At 60.2% G+C, this 14,115-nt stretch overlaps 1 protein-coding gene across 2 annotated transcripts; it reads left to right on the top strand.

Annotated features, from left to right (window-relative positions):
• The first annotated feature begins 5,585 nt into the window (after positions 1-5,585).
• Plk5 (polo like kinase 5 (inactive)) lies at positions 5,586-13,776 on the top strand. Of its 2 annotated transcripts, none has more exons than XM_052165579.1 (15): positions 5,586-5,690; positions 6,811-6,918; positions 7,040-7,156; positions 7,581-7,710; positions 8,703-8,790; positions 8,864-8,959; positions 9,817-10,015; positions 10,104-10,230; positions 10,431-10,511; positions 10,877-10,945; positions 11,143-11,220; positions 11,455-11,611; positions 12,595-12,724; positions 12,878-12,988; positions 13,543-13,776. In XM_052165579.1, exons 1-15 carry the CDS (start codon positions 5,586-5,588, stop codon positions 13,732-13,734), a joined length of 1,788 nt encoding a protein of 595 aa, XP_052021539.1. In that variant the 3' UTR covers positions 13,735-13,776. The 2 variants fall into 2 exon arrangements, with proteins under 2 accessions (XP_052021539.1, XP_052021538.1); XM_052165578.1 differs by having other exon boundaries at positions 7,569-7,710.
• The last annotated feature ends 339 nt before the right edge of the window (positions 13,777-14,115 follow it).

Below are 14,115 nucleotides of genomic sequence, written 5' to 3'. Positions count from 1 at the left end.
CGAGGAGCTGAGAGTTCTGCATCTTCATCTGAAGGCTGCTAGTGGAAGACTGGCTTCCAGGCAGCCCTGGTGAGGGTCTTAAGCCCACACCCACAGTGACACACCCACTCCAACAAGGCCACACCTCCTAATAGGGTCACTCCCTGGGCCAACCATACACGAACCATCATCACAGACGGGGTCTCCCTCTCACTGGAGTGCGGGAGCCTGGGATCCTCTCGCCTCTCCCCACGCAGTGCTGGGAATTCCAGGCTGGCCTCAGACTCACAGAGATCCTCCTGCTTCTGCCTTCCAAGCGCTGGGATTAAAGGTCTGCACCACCATGGCCCACCCAGCTCCCATGCTTTTTTTTTTTTTTTTTTTGGTTTTTCTAGACAGGGTTTCTCTGTGTAGCCCCAGCTGTCCTGGAACTCACTCTGTAGACCAGGCTGGCCTCGAACTCAGAAATCCGCCTGCCTCTGCCTCCCAAGTGCGGGCTGGGATTAAAGGCGTGCGCCACCACTGCCCGGCTCATACATATTTTTATTTTTTGAGGCAAGGTCTCAAGTATCCCAGGCTAGATTTGAGACCCCGACCCTAAACCCTGAATCGTCCTGATTCTACCTACTGAGCTTGGGGATGACAGGTATGTGTCACCGTGCCTGGATCACTGCCCAGCTCTCCCCAGCCCCCATGTCTGCTGACACAGCTCCTTCCCTGCCATTAGCAAAAGGACCCACGCAGACAGAAACGGATCACTCCTGCAGAAACCTGGCCAGTTCCGATGGCCACACAGCACCCTGCTCAGCGGGTCGAACAACGTCCCTGCTCAGAGGTCGACGCCACGTCCCGCCCTGCCAGGAAAGATAAGGGGAGGGGCCTGTGCTGCGGGGGAGGGGCCAGTGCTGCAGGGGAGGGGCCTGTGCTGCGGGGAGGGGCCAGTGCTGCGGGGAGGGGCCAGTGCTGCAGGGGAGGGGCCTGTGATGCAGGGGAGGGGCCTGTGATGCAGGGGAGGGGCCCGTGCTGCAGGAGGCCCACCTGCTGGGCGGAGGCGCCAAGGATGTAGTTCTCCTGAGGACATCAGCTCTGTCAGCAGGAGCTTTGGCGACTCAGGGAACAGCACAAGGAACAAGCAGACCTGAACTAGCAGGAAGACCCCACTCTGAGGGCAAACAAGGAATGCAATAAGATCAGAATATAAGGGTGACTCCTGCCTCCAGTCCTGAGCGCCACCACCACCCTGCAAGGAATTAAATCCTTGATGCTCCAGCTGTAGCGCGTGCCACAGAGCCTCACCCCTGTTTGTGGCTGCATGATATTCCAGCGTGTAGATGGGGTACACTGTGTGTCCAGCACCCATCTATCCGGTGGATACTGGCTGTCCTCTAGGGGTGCTCTGTGGAGATGCAACTCTGTGTGCCGAGGTCCTGGGGTGGGATAGGCTCGCTGTGGGCGTGGGAAGTCACGGGAAGAGAGGGGAGGGGAGGGCTGTGTGTGTGAGGGACGCAGGAGCCTCCCTGCACCTGAGCCTGGAGGAGCCACAGCCTGGAAACCTTCAAGCTTCCTGGCTGTTCTGAAGTGGACTCAGTTTACATCCTGGGCAGAGGCCCTGGCCAGTGAGTCCGGGCTCGGGGTGGGGGTGGGGTGGGGTGGGGAACACGTTCCTGTGCTCCTTTCTGTTTTGTTTTGTTGTTTTGGATTTTTGTTTTTCTCTAGACAGGGTTTCTCTGTGTAGCCCTGGCTGTCCTGGAACTCACTCTGTAGACCAGGCTGGCCTCGAACTCAGAAATCCGCCTGCCTCTGCCTCCCAAGTGCTGGGATTACAGGAGTGAGCCACCACCGCCCGGCATCTTGTGCTCCTTTCTGGCTGTGAAATATTCTGCCCAGTTCTCGGAGCCCCCAGTTGGGTTTGGGTGGCAATGGCCCAACCCACTGAGGGCCAACCAACTTCTGCCTGATTCTGCAGAATGGCTCTGCCCAGAGCCCTTCCCTTTGCTCTGCATCTGAGAGGCTCAGAGCAGAGCGAGGGAGGGCCGTGCGTGGCTCCTGTCGTCCACCCCCACTGCTGCTGCTAGCGTCACCTCCCTTCCTGGGCCGTCAGCACACTGGGGGTCCCTCCCACACACCCATGCTGGGTCACATCGCCCAGATCCTGGGGTGTCTGGAGTGTGTAGGGGGTCACTTCCCTCCTACCTCCTTGTGCCTGAGACTCCAGGTCTCTGGGGACATTTGTGAGTGGCCGAGGGCTCACAGGTGCAGCCACGCAGAGTCCAGATCGGGATCAGGTGACTGGCGGCCCGAGGCCACCTCTTAAGGACCCGTACACACGCCTGGGAGTCACTGGGGCCTCTGGGGAGTCGGAGCAGCAAGGCAGTCCCTCCTCCACCTGCCCCAGGTATTTTGAGCATCGCTTCCCAAAACTTCTCCAGAGAAATCTGCTGAGTCTCAAGAGTTATCTCAGGTCAGTGAAAGAGCAGAGATGGGAGGAGCCAGGGCTGGACACGGGGACACAGCAGTGTGTGTGGGACACAGCAGTGTGTATGGGACACAGCAGTGTGTGTGGGACACAGCAGTGTGGGGTCCTAGGGGTGGGCAGCCAGGCTGAAGGTCACGCCTCAGGCTGTGGGCCATAGGGGCTCAGTGGCTGTGACTAACATAAGCTGGCCAGTGTTTGCCAGGTGTGACGAGCGTGCCTGCCATCCGGCACTCAGGAGGCGGAGGCAGGACTGGGAGTTCAAGGCCACCCTGTGCTGTGTGAGCGTTTCTTACCTTTTAGTGCATGGCTCATCCACACACTTGGGCGGTTGTCCCTGCCGTCTATCTCTAGAACTTTCCATCGCCACCCTAAAGCTCAGATGCCATTCGATGTGAACTCTCACCCACTCGCAACTTCCTGTCTCTGGATGGCCTGTCATGGAGTTCCACACTGTGTGGCCTTTTGTATCCAGGTCTCTCACTGAGGCCAGTGTCCTTAAGGGCCCTCAATGATGTGGATGTCAAAACTCTTATTCATGGCTGCATGAGATTCCAGGGTGTGGGAGGGGCCTCACCATGTGTCCGTCATCCGTTCGCTCAGTGACCCCAAGGTACATTTCACTCAGACATCTCTCTCCACCCCCAAGGGAGACCCCAAACCCTTTCTACAATCCCACGTCTCCTAATGTTGCTGAAGACCTTTCAGGAGAGCTAAGCTGGTGTTGGGCCGGATTGGAATGGACAGGCCGGCCGGCTGGGGAGTAGGATGTCCCTCCTCAGAGGAGCACAGACTGGCAGGAGGCCACCTCGCTCCTGGTGCAGTCTTAGTCAGAAGCCCCAGGAGCAGTCAGGCGAGAGGGAGAGAGAGAGAGAGAGAGAGAGAGAGAGAGAGAGAGAGAGAGAGAGAGCGCTAGCCATCAGCTGATGTGCACGCGACAGGGCTCCAGGCCAGACGCTGTCTCTTCTGTTATTCTGTGGACTCAGCCACCCACCCAGCCTCTGCTCCTCACCGGGGCAGGAAGCCAGGGGCCCACAGCTGCCACCCTGGCAGGGTCCACCCAACTTAGAGCCATGCCGGGAGACCCTGAGCCTGCAGTAGCCCCAGGGTCCTTCGTCTGCCACTTGGGGCATGAATGGCCCCTGACCTAGAGACCAGGTCCCAGGAAAGGCCTTGAAAGGGTCTCAGGCTTCTAAAAGTTGTCCTTGTCATTGCTGTGTGTCATTGCCAGCACTTGTGCCAGCACAAGTTCTAGAGATAGACGGCAGGGACAACCGCCCAAGTGTGTGGATGAGCCATGCACTAAAAGGTAAGAAACGCTCACACAGCACAGGGTGGCCTTGAACTCCCAGTCCTGCCTCTGCCTCCTGAGTGCCGGATGGCAGGCACGCTCAGCACACCTGGCAAACACTGGCCATGTGCTGGGTCCCAGGAACTGAGCTCAGGCTGTCGGGTTCCAGAGGCAGAAGCTCTTCCTCCTGCATCTCAGGGCCCCAGGGGCTTCTTCTTTCTTGTTTTGTTTTTGTTTGTTTGTTTTCAGACAGGGTTTCTCTGTGTAGCCCTGGCTGTCCTGGAACTCACTCTGCAGACCAGGCTAGCCTGAACTCACAGAGATCCTCCTGCCTCTGTCTCCTGGGTGCTGGGATTAGATGTGCTCCCCCACTGTGGGGCTCTTTAAGTTTCTCGGACACACCCTTCTACAGGGGCTGGGCTGGGGCTCTCGGGGGCACAGAGAGCCCTTCAGAAATTGGCACGAAGTAGGTATTCAACCAACCCAAAGTTGTTAAGCAAACATAGTAGGTGTTCAGCCAACAATGACTGGGCTAACCCAGGAAGACAGGTCTGCTATGGAGAAGGAGCGGAGTGCCAGTCATGGGAGTGGCTCTGTCCCACTTCCTGTCCCCCCTCCCCACCCCACCCTGACCAGCTTCCCTTTAGGGCTCCAGCTCGCTGGCTGCAGCTCTGGCCTCTGAGCAACTGGGGACTGCCACCCCAGCTCCAAAGGAGACTCCAGTAAATTGAACCAGCCTCTTTCCACGTCATGCACTCAGCTCACCCCCAGGGTTCCCTGGGGACCGGTAAAGACTTGGGAACACTAAAGGGGTGCTTCTTGTCCCCCTCGGTGGCACAGGCCAGGCCAGATTCCAAATTCTGGCTCTGGAAAATTCCATAGCCTGAACCCAGCCACAAGGAGTGAGGCTAATCCCTCCGCGTTTACTGTGTTATGTAACGTTCGGGATTAATACTAGAGGCAGATGGTGGGGCTCACACCCTGCCCGGTGCCTGCCCGGCTTGAAGTGAGGGGACTCCCACCTGGCACATGCAGGCGGTGCGGGGGTGGGGGGAAGATCCTTGAGGTGCAGAAATGTTGCGTTCAGCACGGGGCGGGGGCAGGGGAGGTGAGGGGCGGGCTAGGGCGAGAGGTAGCCTGAGGCTCTCAAGTCCCTCACCTTGGTCTCCTCTATCAGCCACACCCAAACGTCTGTCTCCTCTTTAAGGGTCAGTGCCCCTTAGGCCATCAGAGCTAGCGTCACACGAATGCCCACATCTGCCCCCTCACCCTGGTTGCACTGTCTTTCACGGCGCCCCATGCCACGGCGACGCTTTTGTGTCCATAGCCTCCCAGCCCTGCTTCTTCAGTCCATAAGTCCTCACACATCCTTAGGCGGCTGAGCCTTCCCAGCGCCCAAGTTGATGAAGCCCCACAGGTCGCTACCATAGGGAGAGCCAAGCCAGATGCGTTTGGTCCTCTGGCCGCAGGCCTCCCATGTACCCCAGAGAGAATCCTGGGAGCGGGCAACTCTGCAAAGAAACCAGCAGAGTTCTCTGGACCTCAGTTTCCCGGATAGGTGAACCGGGAGCTGTTGATAAGTCCCAAGAGGTGCAGGGCTGGGAGAGCGGCAGAACTGAGCCAGGTATTGGCTGCCGGTTGACTCCAGAGCACCTGCCATTCGGCTTGGGGTGCTGGCGGGATCCCACGGGCGTCCGGGCCCCGCCCAGCCCCACCCCGCCCCCACTCTCCAATAAGACCCGCTCCCGCTGCTCCCGGGCTCAGATCGGCAGCGCTGCAGGCAGCACTGGCTTGCACAACCCCGCGCGCTGCGCTCCGCGCACCCAGGCCCACCCCGCGCAGATGGAGCCCCGGTCGCGGCGGCGGCGGAGCCGCCAGCTTGTGGCCACCTTCCTGCGTGACCCAGGCTCGGGGCGCGTGTACCGCCGCGGAAAGCTGATCGGCAAGGTGGGAGTTCCCGCGAGCGAGTTCAAAGCGCGGGAACAGAGAGAGCAGGGGAGGCGGGGGTCTCGGGGGGACGGACCCCGCGCGCCGTGGTTGGAGCCTCGGGTCCCCTGAGTTTGGGGTCCGGGCGGCCTGGTGGATGGCGAGGTGGGACCCGCACTTGGGCTCCAGTGTGGAGCGTGTGCAGGACGTGTGCGGAGTGTGTGCGTTTCCCGCGTTTGCGCGGGCGCAGAGCATCCTCTAGGTGTACAGCAGGCGCTCCGCACGCGCTGGCGGGCTGCCATCTCCCTCCACCGTGGGCCCGCGGGGCTCTGAGGGCTGAGCTGCGCGTGGGATCCGCGCCCTGCACCAGGCTCCCCTGCCTGGCTGCGGCTGGAAATTGCTCCCTTGGTGAGACAGTGCACGGCTTGGGCTCCGGAGGCTGTTGTGCGTTGTGTTCAGGTGTCTGAGTGATGTGGGTCTCGGTGTTATGTATCCGGTTTACCTGGTTGCTATCCTGTGTGTTTGGTGCTGTGTTGTGTGTCCAGATGGTGTGTGTGTGTGTGTGTGTATGTGTGTGTGTGTGTGTGTGTGTGTGTGAGAGAGAGAGAGAGAGAGAGAGTGCTGGGTGTCTAAACGTTGTTAGTCTAGGTGTTGTGTGTGTAGTTGTGTGTGGAGGTGCTGTGGGCAGATGTCTGGCTGGGTTGTGTGGGAGCCTTCTGTATATGAGCGATGTGTGTGGTTGCCAAGCCGGGAGTGTTTGTAGGTGTGTGGAAATGCTGTGACGGGTGTGCTTGGGGGTGTGTCTGGGTGTTGTGTGTGGGGTATTCCGTGCCTGGATGCTGCGTGTAGATACGGCGTGGGGGTGCTGTGTGTGGAAGTGCTCTATATGGACGTCGTGTATCTGGGTTCTGTGTGTGGGTTTTGCGTTTCTGGGTGTCGTGAGTCCCTCACTGCCCTGTATAGGAGAGTACGTGCGCCTCCTGCTCTGGCAAAGGCCGTGGGTCTCTTCTCTCTGGTGTGGGACTAGGGTGTGGGGCGTTGTGGTGTGATCGCTGCAGTGTCTCGTCTCGGCTGTGTGCTGAAAGCCAGTGTCTCCAGGTGTGGCCCCCCTCGTCTACACCTCGCCTGTTGTCCTCTGCAGGGCGCCTTCAGCCGCTGCTACAAGCTCACGGACATGTCCACCAGTGCGGTGTTCGCTCTTAAGGTGGTGCCGAGAGGCGGAGCGGGGCGGCTGCGCCTGCGCGGGAAGGTGAGACGCCCCCTCCCCCAGTTACCCCCAGCAGACAGCTGCCCCGCTTCCCTCCCTGCGGGCGAGCCAGGCCTAGGCCCTGCCTCCTGCTCTGCCACTGAGGGCCTTCTTGGGTCCACAGGTGGAGCGTGAGATCGCCCTGCACAGCCGCCTGCGCCACCGCAACATCGTGGCCTTCCACGCACACTTTGCGGACCGCGACCACGTATACATGGTGCTGGAGTACTGTAGCCGCCAGGTGGCCGGAGTGGGAAGGGGCCTGTTCCGCGGGGTGGGGCTTGCGGCAACGAGGCGGGGCTTGTGGGTGGGAGGGGCTTTGTGTGCGTGGGCGGGGTTTGGTATGTTGGCACTGGGTCTGCTAGGCCAGGCAGTGTGGAGCAGTGTCCAGCACTCCCTGTTGCTTGAGAGGGTGTCTGGGGTGGGACAGGGGTCGGGTCACTGAGAGCCGGGCAGGAGGCCTCTTCCCTGTCCTATCTGTGCCTCTGCCTCCCTGTGACTATCTGTGTCTGCTTGTGCTCACGCCACGTTCACTTAGAGCCCTCTGTCCAGTCACTAGTGTCCCCTGTTCCACATATGACCCTGTGCACCCTCCTGGGCCTACACATCCTCAGCCCTGCTCTCCTGACCAGATCCACAACCCACTAACTGAGGTCCCTCTACAGTCCTTGGCTCATGTGCTGAAAGTGAGGCGGACTCTGACGGAGCCTGAAGTACGCTATTACCTTCGGGGCCTAGTCAGCGGCCTGCGCTACCTGCACCAACAACGCATCGTGCACAGGGACCTGAAACCCAGTAAGCATAAGGAAGGGAGTTTCTGGGACCTGGGAGGACGGTGCGGGTCTGGGAGGACGGTGAGGGCCTGGGAGGATGGTGAGGGTCTGGGAGGACAGTGAGGGTCTGGGAGGACGGTGAGGGCCTGGGAGGATGGTGCGGGTCTGGGAGGACAGTGAGGGTCTGGGAGGATGGTGAGGGTCTGGGAGGATGGTGAAGGACTGGGAGAACAGTGAGGGTCTGGGAAGACGGTGAGGGTCTGGGAGGACGGTGAGGGTCTGGGAGGACGGTGAGGGTCTGGGAGGACAGTGAGGGTCCTGGAGGATGATGAGGGACTGGGAGGACGATGAGGGTCTGGGAGGACAGTGAGGGTCTGGGAGGATGGTGAGGGTCTGGGAGGATGGTGAGGGTCCTGGAGGATGGTGAGGGTCCTGGAGGATGGTGAGGGTCCTGGAGGATGGTGAGGGACTGGGAGGATGGTGAGGGTCTGGGAGGACGGTGAGGGTCCTGGAGGATGGTGAGGGTCTGGGAGGATGGTGAGGGTCTGGGAGGACGGTGAGGGTCCTGGAGGATGATGAGGGACTGGGAGGACGATGAGGGTCTGGGAGGACAGTGAGGGTCTGGGAGGATGGTGAGGGACTGGGAGGATGGTGAGGGTCTGGGAGGACGGTGAGGGTCTGGGAGGATGGTGAGGGACTGGGAGGATGGTGAGGGTCTGGGAGGACGGTGAGGGTCCTGGAGGATGGTGAGGGTCTGGGAGGATGGTGAGGGTCTGGGAGGACAGTGAGGGTCCTGGAGGATGATGAGGGACTGGGAGGACGATGAGGGTCTGGGAGGACAGTGAGGGTCCTGGAGGATGGTGAGGGTCTGGGAGGACGGTGAGGGTCCTGGAGGATGGTGAGGGTCTGGGAGGACGGTGAGGGTCCTGGAGGATGGTGAGGGTCCTGGAGGATGGTGAGGGTCTGGGAGGACGGTCAGGGAGGGGCTCATGCTGTGCTGCTCCTTACTTACAGGTAATTTCTTCCTTAACAAGAACATGGAGGTTAAGATAGGTGACCTGGGACTGGCTGCCCGTGTGGGGCCCGCTGGGCGCTGCCACAGGTGATTGAGAGGTGGTCCCAGTTGGGCTCAGGGAACCCTGGCCTTCTTGATCCTCCTGTGGTTCCCTCCCCAGGGTGCTCTGCGGGACTCCAAACTTCCAGGCACCTGAAGTGGTGTCCCGAAATGGACACTCATGCAAGTCTGACATCTGGGCTCTGGGGTGCATCATGTAAGTAAGTGACAGTCTGGGGGACCGGGTTCTGGAGAATGTGGCAGGTGTGGGGTGGGGATGGAGGGGTGGCAGGGAGGGCTGTCCAGGTAAGACAAGGTATGGGCAGGAGGAGCTATCATGGGCAGATGTGTACGCGCACAGGAGATCAGGTGCATGTTAGCTAGAGCTGGAACTCGCTAAGTAGACCAGGCTGGCCTGGAGTTCACAGAGATCCGCCTGCCTCTGCCTCCCCGTGCTGAGATTAAAGACGCCACCGCTGCATCCAGCGAGCAGCCGGCCTTTGGTCTTGGTCCCGGCTCCTATCTTGGTGCCAACTGAGTTGAAGTAGGGCTGGGGCTGGGACTTGGTTGGTGAGGCGCTGGCCTGATATGGAGCAGAGCCCTGGGTGCCCTCCTTAGAACCAATGGGTGGGGCGGGGCGGAGTGGGGGCGGGGCGGGGCGGAGCCACTGCCTACTGGGCAGCGAGGGCACAAGGATTAGGAGTTCAAACCTCAACCAGTTGTGGTGGTGGCGCACGCCTGTAATCCCAGCACTCTGGGAGGCAGAGGCAGGCGGATTTCTGAGTACGAGGCCAGCCTGGTCTACAGCGTGAGTTCCAGGACAGCCAGGGCTACACAGAGAAACCCTGTCTCGAAAAAACCAAAAAACAAACAAAAAAACAAAAAAAAACCAAATACAAAAAACGAAAAAAAGGAGTTCAAGCCTCTCAGGTGGGTCGGGTCGGGTGTGTCTGAGATGGGGAACTGGGGTGCAGGGTGGGCTACGTTTGGCCAGGTGTATAAAGAAAAGCGTGCACAGTCCCTCAACACCCAGGAGTCCGCGGCTCATTCTCGCCCTGGCCTCCCTGGCCCCAGGTACACGGTGCTGACAGGCACGCCACCCTTCGCTGCGGCACCCTTGTCAGAGATGTATCAAAACATCCGTGACGGCCATTACCTCGAGCCTACTCACCTGTCACCCAGCGCCCGCCGCCTCATTGCGCGGCTCCTGGCACCCGACCCCGCCGAGCGGCCCAGCCTGGACCACTTACTGCAAGACGACTTCTTTAGTCAGGTGAGGCTAGGTTTCCTCAGGGCGGAGCCCCCAGGGACCTAGGGCTCGTCCAGATGCAGGGCTGACCCCGAGCCCCCCAACTCCACAGGGCTTCACCCCCGAGCGGCTGCCCCCGCATTCCTGCCATAGCCCACCGGTGTTCGCCTTCCCCCCACCCCTGGGCAGACTGTTCCGGAAGGTGGGCCAGCTCCTGCTGACCCAATGCCGGCCACCTTGTGAGTAGCTGTCCCTGGCTTGCCACAGCCTCTTCTCTGCCTCAGACCCGCTGTCTGTCACCTGTCCCTTTCCTCATCTGCACCGGTCTCTCCCTTCTGCACATGGTCACTTCTCCATGGCCGTGACAAGTGCATGAGGGCGGGGGTGGGCAGGAGATGTTAGCATCCATCGCTGTCTCCCAGACCTGTGCCTCCCTCAGGTCACTTTACCTCAAAAGAGGCCTCGGGCCCTGGGGAAGAGGGCGCAGAACCGGACCACACGGAGACCGGCACCGAGGCAAGTAGTTCAGGGACCGGTCTGCAGAACCCTGCAAGGCCTCTGCAGCGTAGCTTCCCCTGCACACTCGCACGGAAGCGTCCGTCCATCCATCCGTTTAACGGACCCCAGATCATGGACCCCGCTGTCCCCAAGTCACAGACCCAGCCCCTCACCGCGGATTCTAGCCTGTTACAAGTTCTGGCCCTCCCGTCCCGTCCCCAGCCCTGCATTTATGGGGTCCCTGCCGTGCGTCTTTCTGCAGCTGGCGGGTTCTGTCTAAAGAGAAAACCTGTTCTTGGTGTGAATGGGGTGGGCTCTGGGGCTCCCCGGAGTGGGAGCCGCGCGCGCCCTCACCTCTGCTCTCTAACACCTCTCCGGCTCAGGAAGGGGCTCCTCTCTGCACCGAGGGCCGAGTCCACGTCCTCACTCTTGGGACCCCTCGGGCTGGCCTAGCAGGTGAGCAGCAGGAGAGTCTCTCCCTGGCCAGTGTCACAGATGCCTGTGTCCCGCATTTGGCCTCAGTTTGTCCACCTGTAGAATGTGGTGCCTGTGAAGCCGGGGTTTGATGTGACTCACTCCTGTGGGAAACCAGGCTAGTGGGAGGGCGCCCCTGCCAGGCCTCTCTGCGCACCTGCTTCACTGTGTCCCGGCAGACCCAAAGGGGAGCTTGGCCCAGCAGCTGGAGGTGGGGACCAGAAAACTGCTCCTCTGCTTGGACGCGAGACCTGTGGGTAAGAACACATCCCAGAGTGTAAGACTGAGGTAACCAGGAGGGGAGCTAAGACAGGCTTACTCCAGACGCAGCCCCGCCCAGACACAGCCCCAGCCCCGCCCAGCACAGTCCCGCCCCGCCCAGACACAGCCCCAGCCCCGCCCAGCACAGTCCCGCCCCGCCCAGACACAGCCCCAGCCCCGCCCCACCCACAGCTTTTGACTCTGGCTTTTTTCTTTCTCCTTCTGCACAGCTGGACAAGCCCCCCCAGGGGAGCAGCGGCCAGTTCTCTGGGCTCCCAAGTGGGTGGATTATTCCCTCAAATATGGCTTCGGCTACCAGCTGTCGGATGGGGGCAGTGGCGTGCTGTTTCGGGACGGCTCCCACATGGCCCTGCGCCCCCCAGGCGGGTAATCATTGGGGCTCCTCTCCGCAGGGATCCAGGCTTTACCCGGTCCCTTGATTAATTCTTCAGCTATGTATGGGGATGGGGCGTCTGCCAGTCGCAGTGCACAGGAATCCTCCTGCCTCTGCCTCCAGAGTGCTGAGATTAAAGCCATGGCCACCACCAACAGGCTAGATGCCTGCCTTCCTTCCTCCCCTCCCCTCCCCTCCCCTCCCCTCTTCTTCTTCTTCTTCTTCTTCTTCTTCTTCTTCTTCTTCTTCTTCTTCTTCTTCTTCTTCTTCTTCTTCTTCTTCTTCCTCTTCTTCCTCCTCCTCCTCCTCCTCCTCCTCCTCCTCCTCCTCCTCCCCCCCCCCTCCTCCTCCTTCTTCTTCTCGAGACAGGGTCTCTGTGTAGCCCTGGCTGTCCTGGAACTCACGCTGTAGACCAGGCTGACTTTGAACTCAGAAATCCGCCTGGCTCTGCCTCCCAAGTGCTGGGATTACAGGTGTTTCACCACTACCTGTCTTTCTTTCTTTCTTTCTTTCTTTTTAATTTAATGTAATTTAATTTATGTATGAGAGTACACTGTCTGTCTTCAGACACACCAGAAGAGGGCATCGGATCCCACGGTTATGAGCCGCCGTGTGGTTGCTGGGAGTTGAACTCAAGGACTCTGGGACAGTCAGTGTTCTTAACCACTGAGCCACCTCTCCAGTTCCTGTTCTTTTTCTTGCTGTTGTTGGGGAGGGAACCCAGGACTTGGGGTCCACTGAGCCCACCTCCCAGCCCCTGATATTTTTGTCATAGTATTTTTGGTGGGTGGGCAGGGAAGAGGCTGGGCTGTCCAGGAGAGCAGTGGCCGGGTCCGTGGAGACAGGAGAGGAGCTGGATCTGCTGTTCCTGGGCAGTGAGAGGCGCGTCCCGGGCACCCAGCACCCTGACCAGCAGCGGCTGACGCAGGCACAGGGGTGCTCAGGACAGAGACTCATCCAAGTCCCTGATCCCCAGCTGCGTCTCCTACCAACCTGACCAAGAGACTCTGTGCACCTTCACCCTGAGGGACGTCCCCGGCCATCTTCGTGCCAAGCTGGCTGTCCTGAGGCTCTTTGTCTGCTACATGCAGCGGCGCCTGCGGGAGGTGAGGGTCCGGGGTGTGGGGGGAGGTGAGGGTCCGGGGTGTGGGGGGAGGTGAGGGTCCGGGGTGTGGGGGGAGGTGAGGGTCCGGGGTGTGGGGAGGGCCAGGAGCGGGAGGTGGGGACCTGAGAGACCCTGACCCAGCATGTCCCCGTAGGAGGGGACTGTGCCCGTGTCTGCCATGCCTGCCTCTCCGGAGGTCTCTCTGCTGAGCGTCGTGGCCGACTTCCAGGCTATGGTCATGCTGCTAAGCAATGGGACAGTGCAGGTACGGGACCAGGGCAGCATTCAGCTCTGAGAAGGGACACCGGGCGTGGGTCCTGCGTCCTCAGCCCAGGCTGGTGGGGAGCCGGGCGGCCGGTCCCGCTGCCCTCAGGAATCCCGTGTCTCTGGGCGCAGTGTGAAGGGGGAGGGGCTGAGACCCCAGAAGGCCTTGGCCGACGTTAGGGCTGGGCTTATGGAAACATAAGTAGTGACAGCAGAAATCCTTATGATGAGAAGACTCCCGAGTCACGTGAGACCAGGTCAAAGGAGAACGAGCGCGAAGAACAAAAGAGAAGAAGGGAGGGGTTGGCGCCCTGGCTGCGTGGTGAAGGCGGTGGCCTCCCAGCGCCCCCAGGACCCCTGCGGCAGGAGAGAGTGGATTCCTGAATGTTGTGCTCTGACCTGTCCGTGTGCGCCATGACAAAGCCATGCACAAATACACGCACGTTATTAAAATGCGAAGAGGGAGAGAGAGAATAAAGAACCGAGGTGTGAATGAGACGACCGCATGCGCATGCGCTGACAGCGCGCCTTGCCCTCAGTGTCTCTCTCTCCCAGGTCAGCCTGAAAACCTCCCAAACCCAGCTGGTGCTCAGTGGGGAGGACCAGGACCTCCTGCTCACCGTCCAGGAGCCGGGGGGACCCGCTATGGGCATCTCCTACACACTTGATGTCCTGCGGAGTCACGGTGTCACCCTTGCGGTCCGCCACCACCTGCGCCACGGACTGCGTCTGCTTCAGAGCCTCTAAGGAGCTGCAGGGTCTGAGCAGCCCTGCGCGTGCGGTGCTGGAGCCCGGGGGTCTGCTTCCAGCTGTGCTACTGCGCTGCAGCCAGGGTCCAGGGAGGGTGGACACACGGGGCCACTGCTGGGTGGGTGGGGGTCTTTGATTATTTATGGTATGATTATTCAAGCTAGAATTTTGTTGGATTTTCATTAAAGAAAACAGAACCCTTTAACCTGGTCTCTGCTTCCTTTTTGTTTTACCTTTCTTTATTCTATGTGTGTATGTGGAGAGAATATCTTATGTCTGTATGGATGTAGCAACTATCAATGCCGCCGGGCAGTGGTGGCGCACGCCTTTAATCCCAGCACCAGTGCTTGGGAGGCAGAGGCAGGCAGATTTCTAAAT

The sequence above is a fragment of the Apodemus sylvaticus genome, chromosome 20 (assembly GCF_947179515.1).
Source record: "Apodemus sylvaticus chromosome 20, mApoSyl1.1, whole genome shotgun sequence".
Taxonomy (NCBI): domain Eukaryota; kingdom Metazoa; phylum Chordata; class Mammalia; order Rodentia; family Muridae; genus Apodemus; species Apodemus sylvaticus.
This window is presented reverse-complemented; position numbering and strand designations above follow the sequence as displayed.

Coding starts and splice junctions, on each gene's coding strand:
- Plk5 (XM_052165578.1), top strand. CDS start 5,586: ATGGAGCCCCGGTCGCGGCGGCGGCGGAGCCGCCAGCTTGTGGCCACC. Junction 8,791..8,863: donor CCCGCTGGGCGCTGCCACAG/GTGATTGAGAGG, acceptor TTCCCTCCCCAG/GGTGCTCTGCGGGACTCCAA. Junction 10,231..10,430: donor GACCCAATGCCGGCCACCTT/GTGAGTAGCTGT, acceptor TGCCTCCCTCAG/GTCACTTTACCTCAAAAGAG.